The sequence below is a fragment of the Oryctolagus cuniculus genome, chromosome 13 (assembly GCF_964237555.1).
Source record: "Oryctolagus cuniculus chromosome 13, mOryCun1.1, whole genome shotgun sequence".
Classification (NCBI taxonomy): domain Eukaryota; kingdom Metazoa; phylum Chordata; class Mammalia; order Lagomorpha; family Leporidae; genus Oryctolagus; species Oryctolagus cuniculus.
Genome location: NC_091444.1, coordinates 20946438 through 20971199, shown reverse-complemented (window position 1 = coordinate 20971199; position 24762 = coordinate 20946438). Strand labels below are relative to the sequence as shown.

Below are 24762 nucleotides of genomic sequence, written 5' to 3'. Positions count from 1 at the left end.
AGGGACCCAAACACTTGGGCCATTTTTCAGTGCTTTTCCCAGACCTTTAGCAGGGAGCTGGATTGGAAGTGGAGCAGCCGGGACATGAAATGCGTCCATGTGGGACACTGGCATCTCAGTTGACAGCTTTTCCTGCTATGTCACAACACTGGCCCCAAAACATGTTTATTGAGATGTACCATGAAATGTACAATCCAGGGATTTTAGCACTTTTACAGAATTGTGCAACCAGCACCACCATCTAGGTTTAAAATATTTTCATCACAGAGCAGGTATTTGTTCTAGTGGCCGGCTAATTCTTTGGTTAGGATGCCCATGTCCCTGGGTTTGATATCTGGCTCTAGCTTCTGATTCCAGCTTCCTGCCAGTGTAGACCCTGGGAGGCAGCTGTGATGGCCCCAAGTAGTTGAGTTCTTGCCACCCAGGTGAGAGACCTGGATTGAGTTTCCCGGTCCCTGCAGCCATTGTAAGGCATTTGGAGAATGAGCCAGCAGGTGGGAGCTGTATTTGTCTTCTCTCTCTGCCTGTCCAAAAAGAAGTTTCTGAAAATATATATTTTTTACATCACCAAAAGAAGCCCTGTCCCCATTAACGGTTGCTCTCCAGTCTTCACCCCTGTCTTCAGCTCTGAGCAACCAGCGATCTGCTTTGTGTGTCTGTATACTTGCCCGTTCTGGACACCTCGTAGGAAAGAACGTGTACACTGTGTGTGCTCTGGTGGCTGGCTTTTTCACTTGTGTAGCGTTGACAAGGTTCATCCCTGTTGTGACAGTACTTCATTTCTGTTTCTGGCTCCATGCACCACGTTTTATTTATCCATTCATCAGGTTGGTTTTTTTTTTTTTTATATTAATAATTCTACTGTGGACATGCCGGTATAAGTTTTTATGAGGACCCATGTTTTATTTCTCTTGGGTGTGTATCTCAGAGTGGAATTTCTGTACCCACGGTAAGCTTGTCCTAAGTAGCTGCGCCCTTTGCCATCCCCCAGCAGTGTCTGAGAGTTCGCGTCTCCATGTCCTTGCCAGCACTTACTGTCCGTCGGGTTTTACTGCAGCCATCCTGGTGGGCATAAGGTGGTTTCTAAGGTGGTTTTGATTTTCATTTCCCTAATCACTAGTGATATTGAGCATTTATTGTATGCTTAGTAGTTAATTATTTCTCTTCTTTGGGGAAATATGTTTTGAAATCCTTTTTCTATTTTAATTTGGTGTTTAAGAGTTCTTTCTGTATTTTGGATGGAAATACCTTTTGAGATACATTATTTGAAAGTATTTTCTCCCATATTGGGCATTACACAACAATTGTATTGATGTAGTTCAGTTTACCTGTGTTTGTAGTGTTCGGATGGAATTGTTTTAATTTGTTAAACTCTCTCATGGTCCAGTGAGAGTGCACTCGTAGGTTCTGGTTTTTGTGTGAGGAAGGGTGTTTAGTCCTCAGCTTCTTTAGGACAGGCTCGTGTGTGTTTGGCCAGAGTTACTGCCCTGAAGGATGCTTGCTAAGAGACAAAGAGAAATTCTATGAGGAAAATACCTTTGTGACATCATTTCCTTGTGGTTTAATTGCTTAAATTAGCCGCACTAAGTTTTGACCCCAGGGGAACATTTGCAGACTGTTTTGATTGTCACAGCAGGCTGGGAGGGTGCTGCCGGCCCCCACCAAGGACAGTGATCTGGGCCAAAATTGAGAAACCCTGGCCCAAACAGGGAGATGATAAAGCTTCAGCTGGTGAAGGATTGTTCTTCATTTCCTGTCTTGATAACCAAATAAAGGTTACCAGTCAAGTAAAAGGAGAATCTGTGCAGAGGTACCCCCACGGACAGAGGGTGACAGAACTCGTAAAGTAAATCAGGAAACATTTTGCTAAAATCTCAGTGCTACCAATTTGTATGTAAATTGCATTTATGATAATGGATATTATTTGGAGGAAAAAATACTAGTTAGAGCAAAAGTACATTATTCTGTGTACCTTACTTAGCCCCTGAGCCACTGTGAGAGAGACTACACACACACCATACCATGCCATCTTTTTTTTTTTTTTCTTTTTTGACAGGCAGAGTGGACAGTGAGAGAGAGAGACAGAGAGAAAGGTCTTCCTTTTGCCGTTGGTTCACCCCCCAATGGCTGCCGCGGCCGGCGCATCGCGCTGATCCGAAGCCAGGAGCCAGGTGCTTCTCCTGGTCTCCCATGGGGTGCAGGGCCCAAGCACTTGGGCCATCCTCCACTGCACTCCCTGGCCACAGCAGGGAGCTGGGCTGGAAGAGGGGCAACCGGGACAGAATCTGGTGCCCCGACCGGGACTAGAACCCGGTGTGCTGGCGCCGCAAGGTGGAGGATTAGCCTAGTGAGCCACGGCACCGGCCAACCATGCCATTTTGGCAAGTAAACAAATAAAGTTGATTTAGATTGATGAAATGATGGCCATTAAAAAAATATTTATTTATTTGAAAAGCAGAGTTAGAGAAATCTTCGTCCACTGGTTCACTCCCCAAATGGCTGCAATGCCTAGGGCTGGGCCAGACTGAAGCCAGGAGCCTAGAACTGTATCCGGGTCTCCCACAAGGATGGCAAGGGCCCAAGTACTTGGACTGTTTTCCACTGCTTTCCCAGGTACATAGCAGGGAGCTGGATTGGAAGCAGAGTAACCAGACTTCAACCAGTGCTTACACTGAATGCTGGCAATGCAGGTGGCAACCCAGCCTGCTGTACCACAATTCTGGCCTCAAAATGATGGTCTTTTTTGAGAGAATTGGACCATGAGTTTTTTTGTTTGTTTGTTTTTTGTTTTTTGTTTTTTTTGTTTTGTTTTGTTTTGTTTTGTTTTGGTCAGAGTTAGAGAGAGAGAGACAGAGAGAGAGAGTTATAGACAGTGACAGAGAGAACGGTCTTCCTTCCGTTGGTTTACTCCCCTAATGTCCGCTTATGGCCAGCACTGTGCATATCCGAAGCCAGGAGCCGGGTGCTTCCTCCTGGTCTCCCGTGTGGCTGCAGGGACCCAAGCACTTGGGCCATCCTCTGCTGCCCTCCTGGGCCACAGCAGAGAGCTGGACTGGAAGAGGAACAATTTGGATTAGTACCCAGTGCCCCAACTGGGACTAGAACCCGGGGTGCCGGTGCCGCAGGTGGAGGATTAGCCAAGTGAGCCACGGTGCCGGCCGAGTTTTTTTTTTTTTATGATTTATTTATTTGAAAGGCAGAGTTACACAGAGAAAGAGACAGAGAGAGAGCTTCCATTGCTGATTCACTCCCCAGATGGCCTCAATGGCTGGGGCTGGGCCAGACTGAAGCCAGGAGCCTGAAACTCCATCCAGGTCTCTCACATGGGGGGCTGGAACCCAGACACTTGGGCTGTCTTCCACTGCCTTTCTCAGACCATTAATAGGGAGCTGGATGGGAAATAGAGCAGCCGGGACTTGAACCGGTGCCCATATGGAATGCTGGCATTGCAGGCTGTGACTTTACCTGCTGTGCCACAGTGCTGGCCCTTAGAAGATGAGATTTTAAGATAAAATTCAATAACCGTGATAGTGTAGTGATTGGCAATCATCAGTCTGCTCCTATAATGCATGGAAGTAGCTTTATTTTTCTTGTAAGCTGCTTACTACTTACGAGTTTCCTTAAGCAGCATGGTGTACTTAAGAGGTTGTTGTTTTTTTTTTTTTAATTTATTTATTTGAAAGGTAGTGTTACAGAGAGGCAGAGGCAGGGAGAGCAACAGATCTTTGATCCGCTAATTCACTCTCCCCAAATGGTTGAATTGGCTAGGCTGGGTGAGGAGCCAGGAGCGTCTTCCAAGTCTCCCAGTGAGTGCAGGGGCTCAAGCACTTGGGCCATTCTCTGCTACTTTCTCAGGCACATTGGCAGGGAGCTGGGTTGAAAGTAGAGCAGCTGGGATTTGAACCATTGCCCATATGGGATGTTGGTGCTGCAGGTTGTGGTTTTAACCCACTGCACCACAGCACCTGCACCCATGCTTAAAGAGTTTACACTCTGGTCACCCAGTGTCTGGCCTAAGTTTCAGTTTCGAGAGTTAATTGTGTGACCTTAGACGAGTTACTTCACCCATGTGAAAGGATGTACTAGTAACCCTCTCACAGTGGAGTGCTGTGTGCGTGCAGTGAGTAAACACACTTTGAGCACTTCACCAGTTCTGACAATCAGTGCTGCATTGGTACTGGCCACTTGTGTTATCACTCATCTGTCTTGTTCCTGCAGCCCATTGCTATGGACAGTGCTGTCACCCTGTGGCAGTTCCTTCTTCAGCTCCTGCAGGAGCCGCAGAATAAGGACGTCATCTGCTGGACCTCGAATGACGGGGAGTTCAAGCTCCTGCAGGCGGAGGAGGTGGCTCGGCTGTGGGGGGTCCGCAAGAACAAGCCAACCATGAACTATGACAAGCTCAGCCGGGCCCTCAGATACTACTACGTGAAGGTAATACGTGTCCTGGTCGTGATTGGACGCAGAAAACCTCAAGACAAGAATTACTCCTTCTTTTCTGTTGAGATTGTAAATATTAATGTCTTAGTTTATTTCAATCCAGTTTATTTTAGAACTTCAGCGGTTTGGAATTAGGATACAGGGTGTCAGTGTTCCAGTTATATCTGTACAAACTCTTACGCAGTAAGCTATTCTAATTGTACATGCTTTATTCCTAATTGCAGTTGTCTTTGAAAGAAAAAGTACAGGATTGGAAAAAGAAATTTGGAGATTCTCAAGGATAAATACATATGCTTATGTATTTTGTAATTTACTTTAAAAATTGTATTGGAGAGGGCACTTAGTCTCTCGTTTTAAATGCTGGTTAGGGTGCCTGCCTCCTGCATTGGAGTTCTTGCTCCTGTGTCCAGCACTGGCTCCCCTGTCCCTGCTTCCTGCTAATGCAGATCCTGGAAGGGAACAGCTGATGACTCAGGTGACTGGGTCCCTGCCTCTCTTGTGGGAGACCTGGATTGATTTCTAAACCACCTGCCTTTGGCCCTCCCCAGTCCCCTGCTTGCCAGTATTTGGGGGAGTGAGCCAGCAGATGGGGACACTTTTCCTTCTCTGCCTCTCTAATAAATACAAACTTTTAAAAAGAAATTACTTTAAATTTTTATATATTTATTTATTTTTACTTTATTTGAAAGGTAAAGGAACATAATGAGAGAGACAGGAGACAGAGAGAGAGGTCGTCCATCCACTAGTAAACTCCCCAAATGCCTGCAACAGCCAGGCCTGGGACCTAGGTGCTTAAGCCATCACTACTGCCTCCTAGGGTGTGCGTTTTCAAGAAGCTGCGATTGGAAGCAGAGCTAGGAGTCTAACCAGGCAGTTCAATATGGGGTTAACTGCCACACTAAGTACTTGCCTCTTATATACAGTGTGGTTTTTTTAAAAAGTGTTTTTTATTTATTTGAAAGTCAGAGTTACACAGAGAGAGAGAGATCTGTCTGCTGCTTTACTCCCCAACTGGGCGCAACAGCCTGAGCTGCACCGATCTGAAGCCAGGAGCGAGGAGCCTCCTCCGGGTCTACCATACGGGTGCAGGGCCCAAGCACTTGGGCCATCTTCTACTGCCCTCCCAGGCCATAGCAGAGAGCTAGATCGGAAGTGGAGAGCTGGGTCCCGAACCAGCGCCCACATGGGGTACCACCCTGCAGGCGGTGGCTTTACCCGCTGTGCCACAGCGCTGGCTCCCGGTACTTGTTTTTATAGCTTTACTTCATTTTTAGTTTAGCTTAATCCAGGGAGCACAAGTTAGTACCTTAGCTTGTGAGGAGGGGTGCAGCACTGTGGCACAGCAGGTTAAGCCAGGGCCTGCAGCTCCAGCATCACATATGGGCACCAGTTTGAGTCCCGGCTGCTCCGCTTCCTATCCAGCTCCCTGATAATGTACCTGGGAAAGCGGTGGAGGATGGCCCAGATTGTTGGGCCCCTGCTCCTGTGTGGGAGACCCAGAAGAAGCTTTTGGCTTGTGGCTTTGGCAAGGTCCAGCCCAGCCCCAGTCATTGTGGCATTTGGGGGTGAACCAGCAGATGGAAGATCAATCTCTCTCTGTCTCGCCTCTCTATCTGTAACTCTGCCTTTCAAATAAATAAATAAATAAATCTTAAAAATAATGTGCAAGGCTTGTTTGGCAAAAACAAAACAAAAACCTTAACAGGAGTGGGGAATGTCTGGATGTGGTCAGTATAAAGCCCGTTAAATCATTGAGTCTGGCCCTGACAAGGCAACTATAGGCAGGACTCAAATTTAATAAATTTACAGCAGGCTCATTTTTTCATTTATTTTTAATTATTTTATATTTTTAAAAACATATATAAAGGGAACAAATTCCCCGTATTTCATATGTACATAATATATATAATATAACTTTTTTTAAGGTTTATTTATTTGAAAGGCAGAGTTAGAGAGAGAAGGAGGGAGAGAGAGAGATCTTTGATTTGCTGGTTCACTCCCCAAATTGTCACAACAGGCAGGGCTGGCCCAGGCTGAAGCCAAGAACCAGGAGCTTCCTCCAGATCTCCCACGTGGGTGCAGGGGCCCAAGCATTTGGGCCATTTTCACTGTTTTCCTAGGTGCATTAGCAGGGAGCTGGATCAGTAGTGGAGCAACCAGGACTTGAACCATCGCCCATATGGGATCCCAGTGCTGCAGGCCACGGCTTTAACCCACTGAGCCACAGTGTCGGCCCCCGTATATATGCAGCTTTTAAGAACATAATGGGGCCAGTGCTGTGGCACAGTGGGTTAAAGCCCCAGCCTGCAGTGCCAGCATCCCATATGGGCACTGGTTTGGGTCCTGGCTGCTCTTCTGATCCAGCTCTCTGCTGTGGCCCAGGAAAACAGTGAAGATGGCCCAAGTCCTTGGGCCTTTGCACTCACATGGGAGACCGGAAGAAACTCCTGGCTCCTGGCTTCAGATCTGCTCAGCTCTGGCCATTGCAATCATTTGAGGGGTGAACCAGCAGAATGGAAAACCTCTCTCCCCTGGCTTTACCTCTCTCTATAACTCTTTGAAATAAATAAAATAATTTTTTTTTTAAAAAAAGATCATAATGATACTGGGGCTGGTGATTTGGTGCAACAGGTTAAAACCCTGACCTGCAGTGCTAGCATCCCCATATGGGTACCAGTTCAAATCCTGGCTGCTCCACTTCCGATCTAGCTCCCTGCTAATGCACCTGGGAAAGCACCAGAGGATGGTTCAAGTTGTTGGGCCCCTGCACCCACGTGGGAGACCCAGAAGAAGCTCCTGGCTCCTGTCTTTGGATCAGCTCAGCTCCAGCCATTGGGCCATTTGGGGAGTGAACCAACGAATGAAAGACCTGTCTCGCTTGTTCTATCTACCTCTCTATGACTCTCATTCAAATAAAGAAATTTTTTTTAAAAAAGATGATGATGCTACCCACTCTCTCTCCTTCTTCTTACATTTCTTTTAATTTTTGCAATGCCATACTTTTCTTTTAAGATTTTATTCATTTATTTGAGAGGTGGAGTTACAGACAATGAGGAAGAGACAGAGAAAGGTCTTCCTTCAGTTGGTTCACTCCCTAGATGGCTGCAACGGCTGGAGCTGCACCTATCCAAAGCCAGGAGTCAGGAGCTTCTTCCAGGTCTCCCACGTGGGTGCAGAGACCCAAGGACTTGGGCCATTTTCTACTGCTTTCCCAGGCCCACAGCAAAGAGCGGAATTGGAAGAGGAGCAGCTGGGATTAGAACCGGTGCCCAAATGGAATGCCAGCACTGCAGGTGGAGGATTAACCTGTTGTGCCACAGCGCTGGTGCCGATGACATACTTTCAACTTACTTTATAATCACAAGCTTAACCCTCGCCTAAATCAAGAATTTAACAAGTAGTTCCTCAGGAAGCATGCTAATTTTTAAGTTGATGATTTTGGATGGCCTGTGAATAATGTTTTAATGGTCTAAATGGCCCTTGGCAGAAAAAAGGTTCCCCATCCCTGCCCTGAAGAATAGCTGTTAATATATAGAATAGATTTAATTAAACTTATATCGTTTTTCTTTAACAAGTGATTGCTGTGAATACATTCTTGGGCACTGAAGTAAAGTAAATGCTGTAAAGGACAGCCTTAGAACGGGAGGCTGAGATCCTAATCTCATTCACCTTTTAAGTGGTTGATCTTACCAGCTTTCCGGTATGAGACAGGAAGTAAGAAACAACGAAATATAAAACAAAATTTTAAAAAAATGTATGTGAAAGGCATAGGGGCAGAGATAGATCTTCTTTCTGCTTGTTTGCTTCTCAGATGTCCACAGCAGCCGTGGCTGGGGCACAGGAGTCAGGAGCTCCATCTAGGTCTCCACGTGGGTGGCAGGGAAGTATTTGAGCCATCGTGTGCTGCCTCCCTGTGTGTGCATTAACAGGGATGGAAGCAGAGGTGGGACTTGACCCCAGGCCCTCTGCTAGTGGATGTGGGTGTTACGTGCAGGGGCTTACAGTGTCTGCCCCAACAGCTGGAAATTCTGAATGAAGTAGGGAACTTAGCAGATGTAGTGCTGTAAATTCTTTTTTGCTCACTCAGGATGTGTTTGGCTGTGTCTTTGGAATTAGTTGAGATTGCAGTCCAGTGAGTTCTGACTTACTGCAGATACCTGGGTGAGAGTTAGGCAGTTAAAGTCCGTCTGCTTCTAACAGTGTAGCTCAGTTGTTAAGGCATTTGAATATTCTTGCCTTAGCTTCTCTGTAGTATAGGGCCTGTGTTTGATGTGGCCCAGTGAATTGAGATGATTCTGAGGTTCTTAAGTAAGCTATGGCTCCTTGTCAAGTAGAGAACCTCATGAAGTCAGCTGCTTCTTGAGCTGTGGGATGTAAGTGTGCAGGAAAGTGTAAGAATGCTTATTTTATTTACCTACAGAATATCATCAAAAAAGTGAATGGTCAGAAGTTTGTATACAAGTTTGTCTCTTACCCAGAGATTCTGAAGATGGACCCAATGACAGTGGGCAGGATTGAGAGAGACTCTGAGACTTTGAACTTCAGTGATGTCAGTAGCAGTTCCAAAGACATGGAGAACGGCGGGAAAGAGAAGCCCCCTCAGCCTGGCACCAAGACCTCCAGCCGAAACGACTACATTCACTCTGGCTTGTATTCCTCCTTCACTCTCAACTCTTTGAACTCCTGCAGTAAGAGGCTTTCCAAATCCATGAAGACCGAGAGCCCGGCTGAGAGACTGGCAGAGAAGAAGGCTCCTCAGGAGCCAGCACCGTCTGTCATCAGATTTGTAACGACACCTTCCAAAAAGCCACCCGGTGAACCTGTGGCTGCTGCTGTTTCCAACGGCCCAGCTGTTTCTCCGTCTTCAGAGGAAACTATCCAAGCATTGGAGACACTGGTGTCCCCAAAACTGCCTTTCCTGGAGGCCCCAGCTTCCGTGTGCAGCGTATCCACCACTTTCCCTGGCACAGCTCCCGCTTCGTCCCTTTCCCCTCCCTTGCAGGAGCCTCCCAGCCGCACGCCCTCGCCCCCGCTGAGCTCTCACCCAGACGTCGACACAGACGTTGACTCGGTGGCCTCCCAGCCCGTGGCGCTCCCGGAGAACCTGTCACTGGAGCCTAAAGACCAGGATTCTGCTTTGCCAGAAAAAGACAAAACCAATAACTCATCAAGATCCAAGAAGCCCAAAGGGTTGGAACTGGCACCCACCCTTGTGATCACAGGCAGTGATCCAAGCCCACTGGGAATACTAAGCCCCTCGCTCCCTACAGCGTCTCTTACACCAGCCCTTTTCTCACAGGTAGCTGTCACCACTGTTTGCATTTCTCCCCCTTTGTAAATCTTCATTTGAGTTCAGATCCAGAATTGGCACTCAGGTTGGCTATCTGTCACTTAGGTTTGCCTTAGAAAGGTATGTAACCCTGTGAAAGCAACACAGTTCCTCACCTCAGTTGAGATTGTCAAAATAGGAGTTGGAGTGTTGGCTTTAAAAATTTGCTTGCAAGTAAATGAATACTTTGAGATTTTCCACTTCCTCCTGAAGAAAATAATGTGTGCTCCTCTGCCTCCTTATGGTTTTGTGAAAGTTGTTGATATGTAAAAAACAGTGATAATCTCTAGAAAACATCAGTTCCCGAGGCCTTGAGTGTCCTGGCTGCTGTGATGTGGAGTAACAAGTCTGAACAGTTACAGTCAGTGTCCATTAACTTGAGATCTCAGAAGACAGTTTAATAGATTACTCCCAGACCATCTCATTGTTATGCAGAGAAATGTTAATGACTCAGTTGCCCATCATCCTCTGCACCCAAATACAGGCTGAGTTTTCTGTTTGGGAAAGACTATAAAATTTGGCTGAAAAAGTAGTTACTTTGACCTTTATGTTTCTTTGGTTGTAAAAATAATTTAGGAATTTTTTTATTGTGATAACATTTTGGACTTGGAGATACGGTGGAGAATAGGGCAGTATTTGGCATCAGGCTGTTTGCCTTCTGTTGATGGATAAAGCATAATCCTGTTGAGTCATTGAGCGAATGTTTTTATTTGTGTGTTGCAGACTCCCATCCTCCTGACTCCAAGCCCCTTGCTGTCCAGCATCCACTTCTGGAGCACTCTCAGCCCTGTGGCTCCCCCGAGTCCAGCCAGGTTGCAAGGTGCTAACACACTTTTCCAGGTAAACTGCATAAAAATCTGTCTCTTGTAAATGGAGCGTATTAAATAAGACAGAAAGATGGTGTCCCACTGTTGTTTTATCTTTCTAAAACTTTGATTTAATTAATGATTTAGAAATTTCACCAACACAAATATTCACAGCATAATTACCTTTCATTTTACTATTATATACATTTAAGTCAGAACAAGACTTAATGCTGGGCCGGCGTCGCGGCTCACTAGGCTAATCCTCCTCCTGCGGCGCCAGCACCCCGGGTTCTAGTCCCAGTTGGGGTGACAGGTTCTAGTCCTGGTTGCCTCTCTTCCAGTCCAGTTTTCTGCTGTGGCCTGGGAGTGCAGTGGAGGATGGCCAAAGTCCTTGGGCCCTGCACCCGCATGGGAGACCAGGAGGAAGCACCTGGCTCCTGACTTTGGATCAGTGCAGCGCGCCAGCCGCAGTAGTCATTTGGGGGGTGAACCAATGGAAGGAAGACCTTTCTCTCTGTCTCTCTCTCAGTGTCTAACTCTGCCTGTCAAAAAATAAAAATAAAAAAAAGACTTAATGCTATGGCTTATTGTGAGCATAACCACGTTTTTTAGTCATTTTAAACACCACAAATCATCTATTTGGAAAAAAAAAAAAAAAAAACAGATGGGCATTTGGCAGAGCAGTTAAGGTGCTGCTTGGGATGCCCGCATCCTGTGTCAGAGAGGCAGGATTTGAGTCTTCCTTCTGCTCCTGATTCCGGCTTTCTGTTGATGCGTACCCTAGGAAGCAGCAGATGATGGCTCAGGTGGTCGGGTTTCTCCTGTACATGTGGGAGACCCAGATTGAATTCCGGCGTCTTGGCAACCTGACTCAGCCCTAGATGTTGTGGCCATTCAGGGAGTAAACCAGCAGATGGGAGATGGGTCTCTCTCTCTTTTTCTGCCTTTCAAATAAATGTGAAGAGTCTTTAAAAAGTCTTGGAAAACATGTATTATGAAAAATCTTGGATTTCAAAATGTTTTTGCACAAAAGAAAACTTTTTTAGAAAGTTTTTATTTGAAAGGCAGAGACAGAGAGTTCTTTGATTCATTGGTTCACTCCCCCCAAATGCCAACAACAGCCAGGTCTGGGTCAGAATGAATCAGAAGGCTGGATCTCAATCCAGGTCTCCCACGTGGGGGCAGGACTCAAGTACTTGAAACACCTGCACCCTTCCAGGTGTGCATTAGCGGAAAGCTGGATTGAAAAACAGTAGTCAGGACTCGAGCCAGGTGCTTCAGGGTGGGATGTGGGCGCTCCACGGTGTGACAACCCCTGTAGCAAACTCCTGCCCCCAAATAAACTTACCTTTTAATTCCAGTTTCCAACAAACATTTTGACGTACCCTTGCATTCTTAGGCAGACACACATATACACATGCACACAGGGAATCTCTGCACATAGGTTTCTTCCTCTTGTTTGAAATTTAAAAAATAGAGAAAATCAAATGCTCCCATTTGCTCTTTATTCAGAATTGATACTTGAGAACATTTTAAGTATATATTTTTAAAAATGAGTATTGTGTTATGCTCCCATTCCTGTTTTTTTTTTTTAAGGATTTATTTATGTATTTGAAATGCAGAGTTACAGAGAGGCAGATGCAGAGAGAGATTGAGAGATTGAGAGAGAGAGAGAGAGAGAGGTCTTCTATCTGCTGGTTCATTCCCCAAATGGTTGCAATGGCTGGAGCTGGGGCAATTGGAAGTCAGAAGCCAGGAGCTTCTTCCAGGTCGCCCATGAAGGTGCAGGGGCCCGAGGACTTGGGCCATCTTCTGCTGCTTTCCCAGGCCACAGCAGAGAGCTGGATTGGAAGTGGAGTAGCCGGAACTTGAACTGGTGCCCGTATGGTGCAGCCTTACCCACTACGCCACAGCACCTGCCCCCTTCCTATTCCTAATGGGTTTAACCATTATTTTGTCCCCACAATATAGACTATAAATTGTAGAGTTTCTTGTGGTCGATTCACTAACTTATTAGAGGTAACTGTCCCTGGGAAATTTTCTTATATTTTGTAATTTAACTTTTCATTTGTTTTTTTTAGAAATGAAATAATAAGGAAAAGGAAGAAAAAGGTCCTTGTACATTTCCGTGTTGTTCTTTTCCCTTTGGTTGCAAAGTCACTGTATTACTGAGTAGAAAGAGTGCTGAGAATTGTCCGTATTTTGTTTTCCTGTTTTTCATGGCCTCACAGCAGATGACTGGGTTTAGCAGTCTGAGACTGTACGCAGAGTTACCGTGCTCCCCTGGCTTCAGCCTGGACTCTCCCTGGAGAGTTGGGCTCAGAATAAGCAGTGGGGACCCCTTTTCTGGGACAAGCACCCTCCAACTATTTGTGCCTGCCTAGACTTCTTTCTGAGGATTCATGATTTGCTTTATTGCTGAATACACTGGTTTTTTCTTAGCCTTTAACAACCTTCACTTGAGGTTCAGTGTAAACCTGTGTGCCCTAGGACTTGAGGGGACCTATAGGCGTGTTCTTTGTTACTGATTCTTCAAGACAGGTTGGAGAGTGTTTGTATTTAATGGGGAGGACAAACGATTTTTGTAAGTGTCGCTTTGACACCACTTTGTCCTGTGGACGCTGGTCAGCCTCAGGGTGAGCATGGCAGGGACACAGAGGGCAAGGGTGGGGTGATTGAAGCATGCTGATGTGTTTTCTCTTCTTCCCCAGTTTCCTTCTGTCCTGAATACTCACGGGCCATTCACTCTCTCTGGCCTGGATGGACCTTCCACCCCTGGCCCATTCTCCCCAGACCTACAGAAGACATAACCTGTGCACTTGCGGAATGAGAACCGAGGAGCAGAGACAGAGACACCCAGCGCGACTGCGCTTGAAGTGAGTGGGTGGTGGTTCTACAGTGCTGACAGTAGACCGCTGTGATTTCTGCTGTTCCCCGTGAAACGCCTTTGGAGGATTCCCTTTGACTAGGACTCAAGTGGACTGTGTATAAAGATGCCTTAATTGGAGCTCAAACTCCACCTCCCTCTTTTTTCTTTTCCTTTTTTTTTTTTTTTAATTTTTAAATATTGTGAGCTTTGTGTTAAAGTAATGTTTGGTGGGATGTAGCAGCTGTGCTTTGCAGGAATGAACAAGAACAAAGTTAATCCTGGCTTTTGGGACCCTCTGGCCAGGAAAAAATTATACTTAGAGTCTATTATTTAAAGAAATATCAGTTAAATGAAATTGGTTCTATCTTGAGGACTAAGTGTGCTCTGTTGAATGACTGTACGTGAGCTGCTCACGAGCAGTGGAAGAAAAATAACCATTCTGATTCCTCCTGGATCGAAGCCACACATGGGCAGCTCCTGTCCTGTTGTGACCTGTGGCGGCCTTGTTTACGTTGATTTAGGGTGGATCTCAGTTGTGCTCTTGTCTGAGCCTGTCGGCAGAGCTTGGATCTTGTCTATTACAGCACAGAAGGATTTTTAAACCTGGGGTTTAATTCAGTTTTTGGAACCTCCAGTGAGAATGTGGGACCCCACATCAGGCCAGAAGGGTCCTCTGTTCTCCAGGAGTGGTAGGCAGCATTGCCCATGGTATGCAGCGTGGAAAATGATGCCTTTTTGGAAAATGAACTTAGGTTTTGAAGTGTTGAGGCACCTTTGAGTAAAAGAGTCAGTGCATAATTTGAAACAGCACACAGGGCTTTTCTCCGTTAGAGATACCCAGAGTGAAGGAACCTTTCTCTTTCCTGCTCATCTTACCTCATTTCCCATGGCATGTCTTTGGTCTTTCCTTTGAAATGCAAGGTTGCTAGAGGTAGCAGTTTTAAAGAGGTAGTCAGTAGTGAGGTAAAGATGGGCCTATTTCCTGCAAATCCTGTTTGGTTTATAATTGGGGAATGCCTTACTTAGGGGTTGGATTATTTGTATTTGTAGTGAGGTGTAGGCCTTCGTCTTTACCTTACCACCTGTACAGAATCGTCCCAGCTGGGAATCAGGGCCAGGTGCACACAGATTTGTTTAGCCCCACCCTGAATTGATAGCAGTATCAATCACGGGGCCTTTTGAAAGTTTTTGCTTTGAAATCCAAGATCAAGTCGTAACTGTCACCTCCATGGCTTGTCCATTAAACTGGTCTTTTAACCCTGTCATCGAGTCACACGAACTAGATAGAATGAGGAAGTAAGGTTTTAAGAGCTCAGAATGACATTGATACAAGCCAGCATCTTCTAGATGCACAGTGTTCACTTTAAATTCATTGTTGTGCTGTGTAGAGACGCTTTTGTTAAGTCATCTATGCTAGGTTGCTGGCAGAGGAGGGAGAATACTCAGCGAGCTGCCTTCCTGTGTGTAGTGTGGGAGACTTGTGATGTGCAATAGTCATGTGGAAAGGCAGTGTCGGGGTGGTGGGGAGCAGCCTTCTGAACTTTCTCCCTGCATTGAATTAATTAGTTCGCCTGCTTGTTTGAAATTAGATCTCTCACAGCACTTTGGAATAGTTTTTATTAGGCTAGCATTTTTTACATTGAATAGGTAAATATTGATGGCTCAGTTTAAGTAGATGTTTTAAATTTGAAAGCACAAAAGTGTTTTATCTTTTTGAATTAAAGGAGAAAAGCCATTGGTTTGTTTTCACAGATGGTGTATTTGCTAATTAGCTATCTTAGTACAGAGGTGCCTTAAACCAGGGCACCATTAAAACTCAGGCCAAGCAGCCGCCTGGGAACCAGTTCTAGGGAATCCTTCCTGTAAACCTGAGCTGAAGCCTCAGAGAGGTGTGAAGCCTTATGAGTTGATGAGAGTCTGCTTCCTTTGGGATCAGCTAGTTGGGGAAGTTTGTGTGTGTGTGTGTGTGTGTGTGTGTGCGTGTATCCTTTTTAAAGTCAGAGTTTACAACCTTCATGTGTCTGAGGCAGACAGTTCTATTTGCAGACTACCTCCTTCCTGGAAAAGTCTCAGCTCCATAGTCTTTTGAAAATCCACGGAATTCTTAGCATCAGAAGGTACCCAGCAGTTGAGGTCAGTCTTCCCAGAGAGATGCGTGTTTGCTGGTCGTAGCTGGGTGGATGCTGTTGGGCAGTGGTAGCCCCAGTTCGGGAAGCGGAGCGGGCTGAGTGGGTTCTGGCGTTCCCTGAGCTGCCTCAGCCTTCCCCAGCTGCACATCAGCATGCTGGGGGACCCATGACAGCTAGGATACCCGGAAAGCCCTGAGTCTGTGGCATTAGCCGGAGTCGGTCACCATCTTGGAGCTGAGAAGGGCCATGTGGTTGCCTGGGAGCCGGTGCAGCGTGCTAATGCTGCGTTGCGTGCACGCCGCCGTTTCTAAAGTGAGCTTTTTCTTGTTCATATGCTGATTTTTAAAAACACACGTCTGACTTCAGTAATACCTTCTAAAAATGATTTGTCCCAGTACTTTTGTGGTGGTGTATTTTGTATGTTTGAACAAAGGTAGGAAGTTTTTTTTTTTTTTTTTTAATTTGTACAGAATTGAAGACTGGGGGCCCTCAAAAGGTCAGCCTGAAGCTTCCTAGGATTAATATGTAAGTTTAATTTTCCCTCACATTTTCAGGTGTGTGGAATAATGGGCATAATACTGGGTTTTCAGATTTTGATGGGGAAGGTAAGCACATGAGCCCACATAGAATACTGGATTTTTTTTTTTTTTTAAACTGGAAAATTCCTTGAAGGTTTACATACTGTATGAGAGATCCAGAAAGACAGGACTGACGACTCAGTAAATCAGAAGCTTGGGATCCTGGAGCTGACCGTGGGCTGTGGACAGTGTCTCCTGTCCCACTCACACCCAGCACGCGTGATGTCTGGTCCGATGGCATTGTTGTGTCCTGCTCTCAGAGTTCATACGATGCTGACTAGCGTTCTGAAAGGTAGCTTTGTGTTTCCAGCGAGTTCAAGCACAGTCACAGCACTCAGTGATATTGAGAGAAGCAATCTCTAGTCTTTTTGAACATTTGCCTTGATCAGCAAAAGCTCTTAAACGTAAAAACTTACCCTATCAAACATCCATGTTTAACATAGAAACAAAGGATGACATAAAAGTAATTATTAGAAATCAGTTTTTAATATGAAGGAACTTCTGAAAGTTTATGGAAAATGGAATTAAAAGATAAGTCCGGGGGCAGGCATTGCAGTGCAGTGGATTAAGCTGCCACTTGGGACACCTGCATCCTTGTCAGAGAGCCTGGGATTAAGTCCCATCTCAGTTTCTGGTCCAGCTTCCTGCTATTGTGTCTCGGAAACAGCAGAGGATGGCCCCAGTGCTAGAGTTCCTGCCTCCCACGTGGGAAACCTGGATGGAGCTCCTGGCTCCTGGCTTCAGCCTGGCCCAGCCCTGGCTGTAGTGGGCATTTTAGGTAGTGAACCAGCAGATGAAAGATCTCTCTCTGACTCTCCTTTTCATTCTGTCACTCTGCCTTTCAGATAAATTTTTAATAAGTTTATTTTGGTGCAAAAGTGTTTTATAGTCCATACATAATTTTTTTATAATAATCATTTTCCACGAACTTTTGGAAGGCTCCATGTAATTTCTTCTCGCACCAAGCAGATTGTCTCGTGCGCCCTCTGGAAACACGAGCTCTGCTCTGCAGACCACCTACTCAGCTACTGCTTCTCAATCCAGTCCCTTAAAAAGTGTTTCTTTTCATCTACCTGAAAGGCAGAACATAGAAAGAGAGACAGATCTTCCACCTGCTGGTTCATTCCCAAATGCCCATAACAGCTGGGGCTGGGCCAGGCCAAGGCCAGAAGCCCCAAGTTCCATCTGGGCTTCCCACATGAGTGGCAGGTGCCATCACCTGCTGCCTCCCAGGGTGCAGCAGCAGAAACCTGGAATGGGAGTGGAGGGAGCTGGAGCTCAAAGCAGCACCTTGATGATGGGATGCAGGTTCCCGAGCAATGGCTAACCCCCTGTGCCCCAGTGCCTGCCCTTCAATCCAATTTTTGGGCCAAAAAAAAATGTGCTTTTCTTGTGATATTTGGAAAAATCGTAGAAGGGACTTTCTTCAGAGGAGGCTGTCATCAACTTGGAAACTTTCACATTTTTACTCCTAAGTTGCTAAATAATCACCAATTTCCAAATGTTTTGTAGGACTTCGTACTTACTATTTTTGATGGTCTTTTGTCTCTTTCATCTTCATGTTAGGTATGACTCAATTTATTTTACTAGTCTGCTTACAAAGTTCTTTTGGCCTTATATTTTACCACCAAGTTCAGGATTATTTCAGGTTGCTTTAGGTTAAAATATATAACAGCTTCCATTTCTTCATTTTTTTTCACTCCTGACACTTGAGCTTCTGGAGGAATACTCTTCTTGATATGTCTGCACTTCATTTGTGTGTGTTTCATTTGCCCGTGGAAGTGTGCTGAATTGCCATCCTTAGGTGTGCAAACAAGTGTGGAAAGGCACGCGGGTCCCTCTGTGCAAACCCCCAGGAAAGTGAGACTGCTCGTGACACAGTGTGCGCTCTGAGGGTTTGATGGTGTTTCCAAAACAGAACTGGCAGGCAGTATTCAGTCCACGGTGTGAGTGCAGGGCAGGGCAACTCTGATCGCCTGCAGCAGACACTGGACCTGAGAATAGGTTCTATGGAAAGTATTTTGCTAATTTTCTGCTTGGTTTAGGGTCAACAAGTAAATGCTCGGTGGGTGTTTTTAATGCTGCTAGCGTTGCCTGAGTCACAGAGCCCTGCTACTCCCCTTAATGTCATCAGAACTGTTTCCTGAAGTTGGAGTTCTAATCTTAGAATCTAGAATTCTCGTGGGTGGTGGTGTATTAAACAAGACGAGAAGGCGGCTTGGTTTCATTTCTTGTGCCTGGTGGAGCCTGTTCCCGTGAAAGTCATGTTTTGACCTGTCAGCACGGCAGATCTGACAGGCGAATTGCTGGTTGTGGTCGAAGTGCTCCATCTCAAGCTGTTGGCTTCTCTAAGCTACTTTTCTGAAGTTGTGATAGATTGATGGGATGCCAGAAAACCCTGGTTTCTAGGGTGTGTCAGTCTTGCAGCTCAGTGTTGTGAAAGATGGAAATCCAGAGAGGGGCAGGAGTGGCTGCAGGCTTCCTGCTGAAGCCAGGCAAGCAGGCTGTGGCCAACGAGGACGTCCATGAGGGGTCCCTGCAGCCTGCCAGGTCTTGTGACCGCTGCTCTTGGGAGTGCAGCACACATCAGGAAGTTGCACGAGGCTTGAAACTTCACTCGGAGACATTTAACGGGGAGACTAGAACACTGCTTCCAGGTCATCCTGACTGAGTACGCACAGGTTTGCGTGTAGGTGAGCACTGGTGTGTTGGCTGAGTGTGTGTATAAATCTGTTTTCAGAGGGAACATGTGTTACTCATCCTCGAGACTAGGAAGGCTCCTGGTCTTGTTTTATACTAAAACTTAAAAAAAAAAAAAATTGCTGCAACTTGCAGTTGTCATTTTTTAGAGATTAATGACTTACACATTTCATTTTTTAAAAATAGATTTTTAGGCCTTAAAGACTAATTGCTTACTAACATTTTAGAGATCCAGTGCTTCTATGTGACATATTCCAAATCAAATCATCTTAAACCATTCTCTTATGTTCATGTATTACTGAGCAGGTAAGGATGTTTTCTTAAAATTTCTGTATTTACATTTGCTTTTGTGTAAAATGTTCATCAGGTTGGTTTGTAAGTCTCAGAGAGATTTATACTAGAAGTGGGATTTCTGAAATACAGAGGTTTGACGATTGATAGGGTAGTGGAGGGCTTCTGGCATTGTTGCCTGATTTTTCTTTTTGAACTGTACATAATTAGCCGCAGTGAAACCTCCGTACTGTGGGCTGAAGTCTTCACAGTTCTGCCTTGCTTCCCATCTCAAAGACCCCTTCCGAGTCCTGTCCCTTCCAAGGGCTGTGAACCCTGCTGGCCGGCCTGGGGTCTGTGGCTGGGCCAGGGTGGGGGCGGGGATGCCCTGTGGCTGGCCCAGCATTCTCACCAGTGGAATCGCTCAAGTCCACGTAGGGCTGAGGGGTGAGAGTGCTCTATCCTTGTATTAAATCACTTGGCACTTTCTTGGGCACAGTTATTAGCACTGTTGGTTTTTAATAACTGGAAGCACTTAATGATTATTTTGTTTAATTTCAGCGTAAGGGTTTGGAGGGTCAGGGCAGTCAGGTTTCTTTCTCATGCATAGCTTCTGGAAATTGAGAGTCGGAAGACGGCGTGAGCGGATGACTGAGCCGGCCTTCTCGCGCCGTGGGCCTGCTCTTCGGCCAGGATGTCGTCAATGACTGGCAGGCTTTCAGGATTGTGCTTTCTAGAAATGTAGGACTTTTTATAATGATTTGCATTTGATAGACTACACTTAATTTTGTGAAGTATCCGACTCTTCCTGTTTAATCACCGTTACTTATTGTCTGTTACGTAGGCGGCAGTCCGACTTCTGAGACATGTCTGCGTTTTGTTTTGGGGCAGTGTCAGCAGTGAGCAGGTGTCCCGCGGTTGCGACAGTAGCGTCCTTCATGGACTGCCGCGGCCGTGGAGTGGCGTCTGCTCCCGGGTGAAGACAAAGCACACAGTTCACCTTTGACTACCCCAGGGCTCTTCATTGGGTTTGGCCCTAGGTCTTTGCCAAGCGCAGTCATAGCGATCTCTTCACTCTCGCCTCGTGGCAGCTTCATTTATTTTTGTGGGTAGGGAAGATTAAAGACGAAACTCAGTGCAGTCATTTTGCCTAGTGGTTAGCTTGGGTTTGAGGTGAATAAAACTGATTAATAATAGTTTCTTAGAATTATGACCTTTATTCACCAAATGAGAAATTGGCTTTAAAAAGTGTGCAGCTTTGCACTTTGAAGAATAAAGTAAGACTTTTCCATTAGCCCTACTCGATGTTCTGCACAACATGTCCTCCTCAGAGACAGGAGTGAGGGGGTCTTAGGTATTGACTGCGGGGGCACTGGCGGCCCGTGGACTAGCAGGGGTGTGCGTGCCGAATGGTCAGCTCTCAGTCCCATTTAGCACGTGTCCCCCAGGGACTGCTGCAGTGGTCTCCGTCAGGTGTGCTGCAGGGAGCCATGTGACCTCACGGGCACGCGTCGTCTGGGGTGTGTGGCAGGAAGAACTTGGGGTGCTTTCCTCGAGCCAGTCAGCCCAGCTGAGAAGACGCTCGCTTCACTGTTTAGTCCCGCTTGTCGATCTTACTGACATCAGCATCTCAGAACTTCCGCGTCGCTGTGTATGCTTTGCAAGCGCGTGCCTACCCGAATGAGCAGTTGTTACAGTGTTACTAGTAACTTGTCTTGATTGATTTAATGTGCTTCATGTTAGGAGACCTTCAAAGTATTAAAAGGTGACCTTTCTTCTTTTCTTTTTCCTAAATATGCCATTAAATGGTAACTGTTAACACTTGCTGCATCATTAATTGTTGATACAGCTGGAGAGAGACTGCCTCCCTGTCTTCTCCCTCAGCAGCCTGACTCACCTGTAGGGCAACACATGGAAGTTGTTTTACGTTTGCTTGGGATGAGTGCAGCTGGTTTTGAATTCTGTTTGTGGCTGAGAAACTCGACAGGGCTGAGGTGGGTGAGGAAAAGGACGCCTTAGCACTTGGAGAGCTTCGTGCTGCCCTGCTTTGTAAAGGAAAAACAGGGTGGGTGTTTGGCATTGCTGTCAAGGTACCCTTGGGATACCCGCATCCTATATCTGAGTGCCTGGGTTCAAGTCCCGGTTCTGCTTCCTCTTCCAGCTTCCTGCTGACGCACACCCTAGGAGGCTGCTTGATGGCTCAAGTATTTGGGTCCCTGCCACCCACGTGGGAGACCTAGATGGAGTTTCCAGCTTCCCCCCGCTTCAGCCTGGCCCCATCCTGGCTGTTGCAGGCATTTGGGGAGTGAACCAGGGGACGGGAGATTAGTTTCTCTCTCTGGCTTTAAAATAAACATAGAGCAACATTTTTAAAAAGAAAAGACAAAAGTATAGTTGATACCCGGTGCATTTGCAGAGGCAGGGGCTGGCGGTCCGGTTTTCCATCATTTCCCCGGTTTTTTGCAGACATTTTGTTAACTTCTATAATGGTGATATACATCTTTTAAGAAAGATGATACATTTTTTTAAAAACTATTTTATGAAAGAACTGACAGAGGAATTTGCTTTGTATAATGCAATCTAGCTTTAAGAAAGCACTGTAGCAAGTTTACTATAAGTCCAAAATTATACAGATATGTTAATAGATCTATGTGCAACTAGATGTGGACAACAATTGTATTTTTTTAAATAAATATTTTTAACAAAATGCTTATCTGAATCGATCGTTCATTTTCCTTCTCACATCCATTTGAGGTGGTCTCGGTGTTGTTTTCATCCATGCTAACTGGAGTAAGGAAAGCGTTCCAGTTTCTCAGTGGGTGTTACTAAGACCTGCCCTCAACTCTTTGCTGTGTACGTGAGCACTGTGTACACGTGTAGTGACCCCGCCACTGTCACAGGTGGCAGAGGGAGATGGTAAAGTGACTGTGATAGAAAGGGAGTGGGGAGAGAAACGACTGACCGACCAGCTGAAAACAGCATTCACCACGGAAATCTTTTATTTTTAAAAATTAACATCTTAAAAGGGTTTTAAAAACGTCACCAGATGCTTTTACTGTAGCCCTTGAGGAGGAGCAGCTTCAGCTTGCTTCTGTTCCAGGCACCGTTTGTACAGTTTTTGAGATAAGAAACCGGAGGCTTTAATTCATTTAGCAAACAAAACGAGGCCTTTTCGGAACTGGGCTGGGACGTGGCATTAGTAGGTGAGAGAGTCACATCAGAGACAACTGTTTCTGGAGGGGAGCAGAACAGAGAGGCAGGTCCTCAGAAGAGGCACTTCCCTACCCCTGGAGGGGTGCCGGGGTGTGAGTCCCACATCCAGGCCGCAGAGGGAAACCTGGGAACGGGGGAACTCCAGGCCCCTGGATGCCAGACCCCAAAAGGAAGTGTGGATCCCAGCCCTGCCTGCCCGAGCTGATTCTGAAGTGTGGGCTAAGCGGCTGTGCTTGGTTCTCTGGCTGGTTCTAAGAAGCCATAGTGGCTCCCGGCACTCCTGCCTGAGTTTGTTTTGTCTAGAACAGCAGCCCCTTGAACCTGCAGGAGAGGCGCCTGTCGCCAGAAACACCAGGCCCTTGGTTCTGAGCTTCTGAAGTAGAATCAGTGGTCCTTCACGATGGAGAACACATTTATTAAGTTTAAAATACTTTTATTTTAGGAAAGATAGGCTTAGATTTGTTTAATCCTGTTTTCTGCAGTAACAAATTAATCACAATCAACTTAGTTATAACCATTGATTCTTTCTAAATCTGTATAAAAAGATATTTTCCTGAAAAACCACAAGAAAAAATACAACTGCTTTCTCTTTGCCCCATCCCTCATCTCCATAGTTAGACTGCACATTCAAATTTGGCTGGCCGCTAACTTAGAAGTATTTACAGAGTTGAAACTATAGCCCTGGACCACCAGCTTTCCAAAGAAGCTGGATCTGTTGAACTTACAATAAATAGGTACCAAGCATATGAACAGTTTCCAAACTGCTTAGAAGGAAGTTTTAAAAATAGAAATTGCTAACATTTACTAAGCAATCTCTGTCAGGCTTATAGTAATTCCTTTATACAAATTCATTTAGTTCTTTGAAAATTCCTCTGAGGTAGGGTAAGTAAGTACTTTTAGAAATGCCACGAAACTGGTGAAAAAAGCCAGGGTTAGAGCCTCAGAAGTGCGCCCAGGGCCACACAGCCGGAAGGCGAGGCCAAGGCTTAGACCGGGTCTCCAGCCAGCTCCTCGTCACGCAGTTAGGATGCCGGCGGTCAGAGTCGGCTAACCGGATGGTTCACCTACAGGCCCAGGCATGTGGCCCACGGCACTTGGGACAGGTTACCAAGAAGCCGGATCCACCTCACCTGGGTGCTCCTGCGTGTGCGTCTGTGTCTGCGTGAGCAGCCGGGAGACTGCGGCTCTCACAGCCTCCCAGTCCCGCCCGAGCCGGCAGGTCTGCAGTCCCACCTGTGTCACCACAGGACCCTCAAACTGCACGCGGCGTCGCTCGGCAGCCTCGGCTTTTTGTTAAAGGGAAGACCTTGGTGTGGAGTAAGCTTTTCTGTACAGAAGACGTAGAATTAAACTTACGCGTTTTGGGGAAATTCTTTGTGCTATTTCTTAGTCCTTTTATATGCTTGTCAATTCAGCAAAGAAAAGAGAACATGCATCTCATTATCCCCAGAGACTGTGGACCATTAGCATTGCCCGTTAGCGGTGGCAGGCCGGAGAGTGTCTAACAAGGCCATGATTTTAGCTCTTGCCGGTTTGTGCAGTGTAAATGCTCTCACCATGGCTGATCTCAAGACACAGACGTGCTGTCACTGAGAGCAGAGGGGGCACAAGCAGCCCAGAAGCTGGCGTGACACAGTAACCCTATCCCCCTCCCGATACCCTGGACACCCGTCACCTCGACAGCCTCCCTAACACGGTGACGGACTGAGTTCTGAGTATTTATTACCTTTGCTTTTAATAGAAAGCCCGTGTAATTCTAATAATGGCTGCATTTAGCCAGCCCTCAAATTTACCAAGCATCTTCTCGGGGCTGGCATGAGGCAGCCCAGCATCCCACTGCGTCCGTGCCCCAAAGAGCAAGACTCGGGCTTCCAGGCCTGCCTGTCTCGGGGTACAGGAGAACTAGTGGTGTCGCTGCAGGGATGAGGGACTCGGCTGTTCCCGGGTAAGCAGCACACGATGCACGATGCTTTGTGCATGCCAGGGAGCCCTCCGGGGTTGGCCTCGAGTCCTTGAAAACACCGACAGAGAGCCCTGCTCCCAGAGCAAGAGTGAGCCCAACCCAGGGCATGGTCCATGCAGGAGGTGGAAAATGAAGGGAAGCACAGGCTTCCTCCTGCCTTCCCGGAGCTCCTGCACAGTTCTTGGCAGGGTCTGAACCAGGTGGGGGGGCAGGGAACGTGAAAAGCCGGGTCAGTGTCTAATGATTCGCCTGGGGAGGACCCAGGTGCCAGGCCTCAGCAGAATTGCTTCTGGAGATAGGAACAAAGGCATCAAAAGGTTGCCTCCGCTGCAACCCTCAGCTCTCCAATTGTCTGGGGGTGGCGGGCGCCCGAGGCGGGGGGCACTCCTCGTCACCCCCATGGCGTGGTTTACCTCTGGTAACACTCGGCGCTCTCCATGTCCAGGGGTTTGTCTCGGGTCTCAT

General features: G+C 46.5%; 2 protein-coding genes across 3 annotated transcripts in view; one reads left to right on the top strand and one right to left on the bottom strand.

Annotated features, from left to right (window-relative positions):
* The window catches only part of ELK4 (ETS transcription factor ELK4), a 25624-nt gene extending 3796 nt beyond the window's left edge, over positions 1-21828 (top strand). Inside the window, exons 2-5 of the mRNA XM_051821235.2 lie at positions 4219-4434; positions 8861-9739; positions 10493-10609; positions 13287-21828. Of these exons, the coding sequence (XP_051677195.2) occupies positions 4228-4434; positions 8861-9739; positions 10493-10609; positions 13287-13385 (1302 nt within the window). The 5' untranslated portion in view covers positions 4219-4227 and the 3' untranslated portion in view covers positions 13386-21828. The remainder of the gene's footprint in view (positions 1-4218; positions 4435-8860; positions 9740-10492; positions 10610-13286) is intronic.
* MFSD4A (major facilitator superfamily domain containing 4A) overlaps positions 17300-24762 on the bottom strand; it is a 28938-nt gene continuing 21475 nt past the window's right edge. Inside the window, exons 10-11 of one of the 2 annotated variants that reach the window (XM_070055186.1) lie at positions 24711-24762; positions 17300-24586 (exon numbers count right to left, since the gene is read on the bottom strand). In XM_070055186.1, coding sequence (XP_069911287.1) covers positions 24535-24586; positions 24711-24762 — 104 coding nt within the window. In that variant the 3' untranslated portion in view covers positions 17300-24534. The other variant, XM_002717559.5, reaches the window with a different exon arrangement.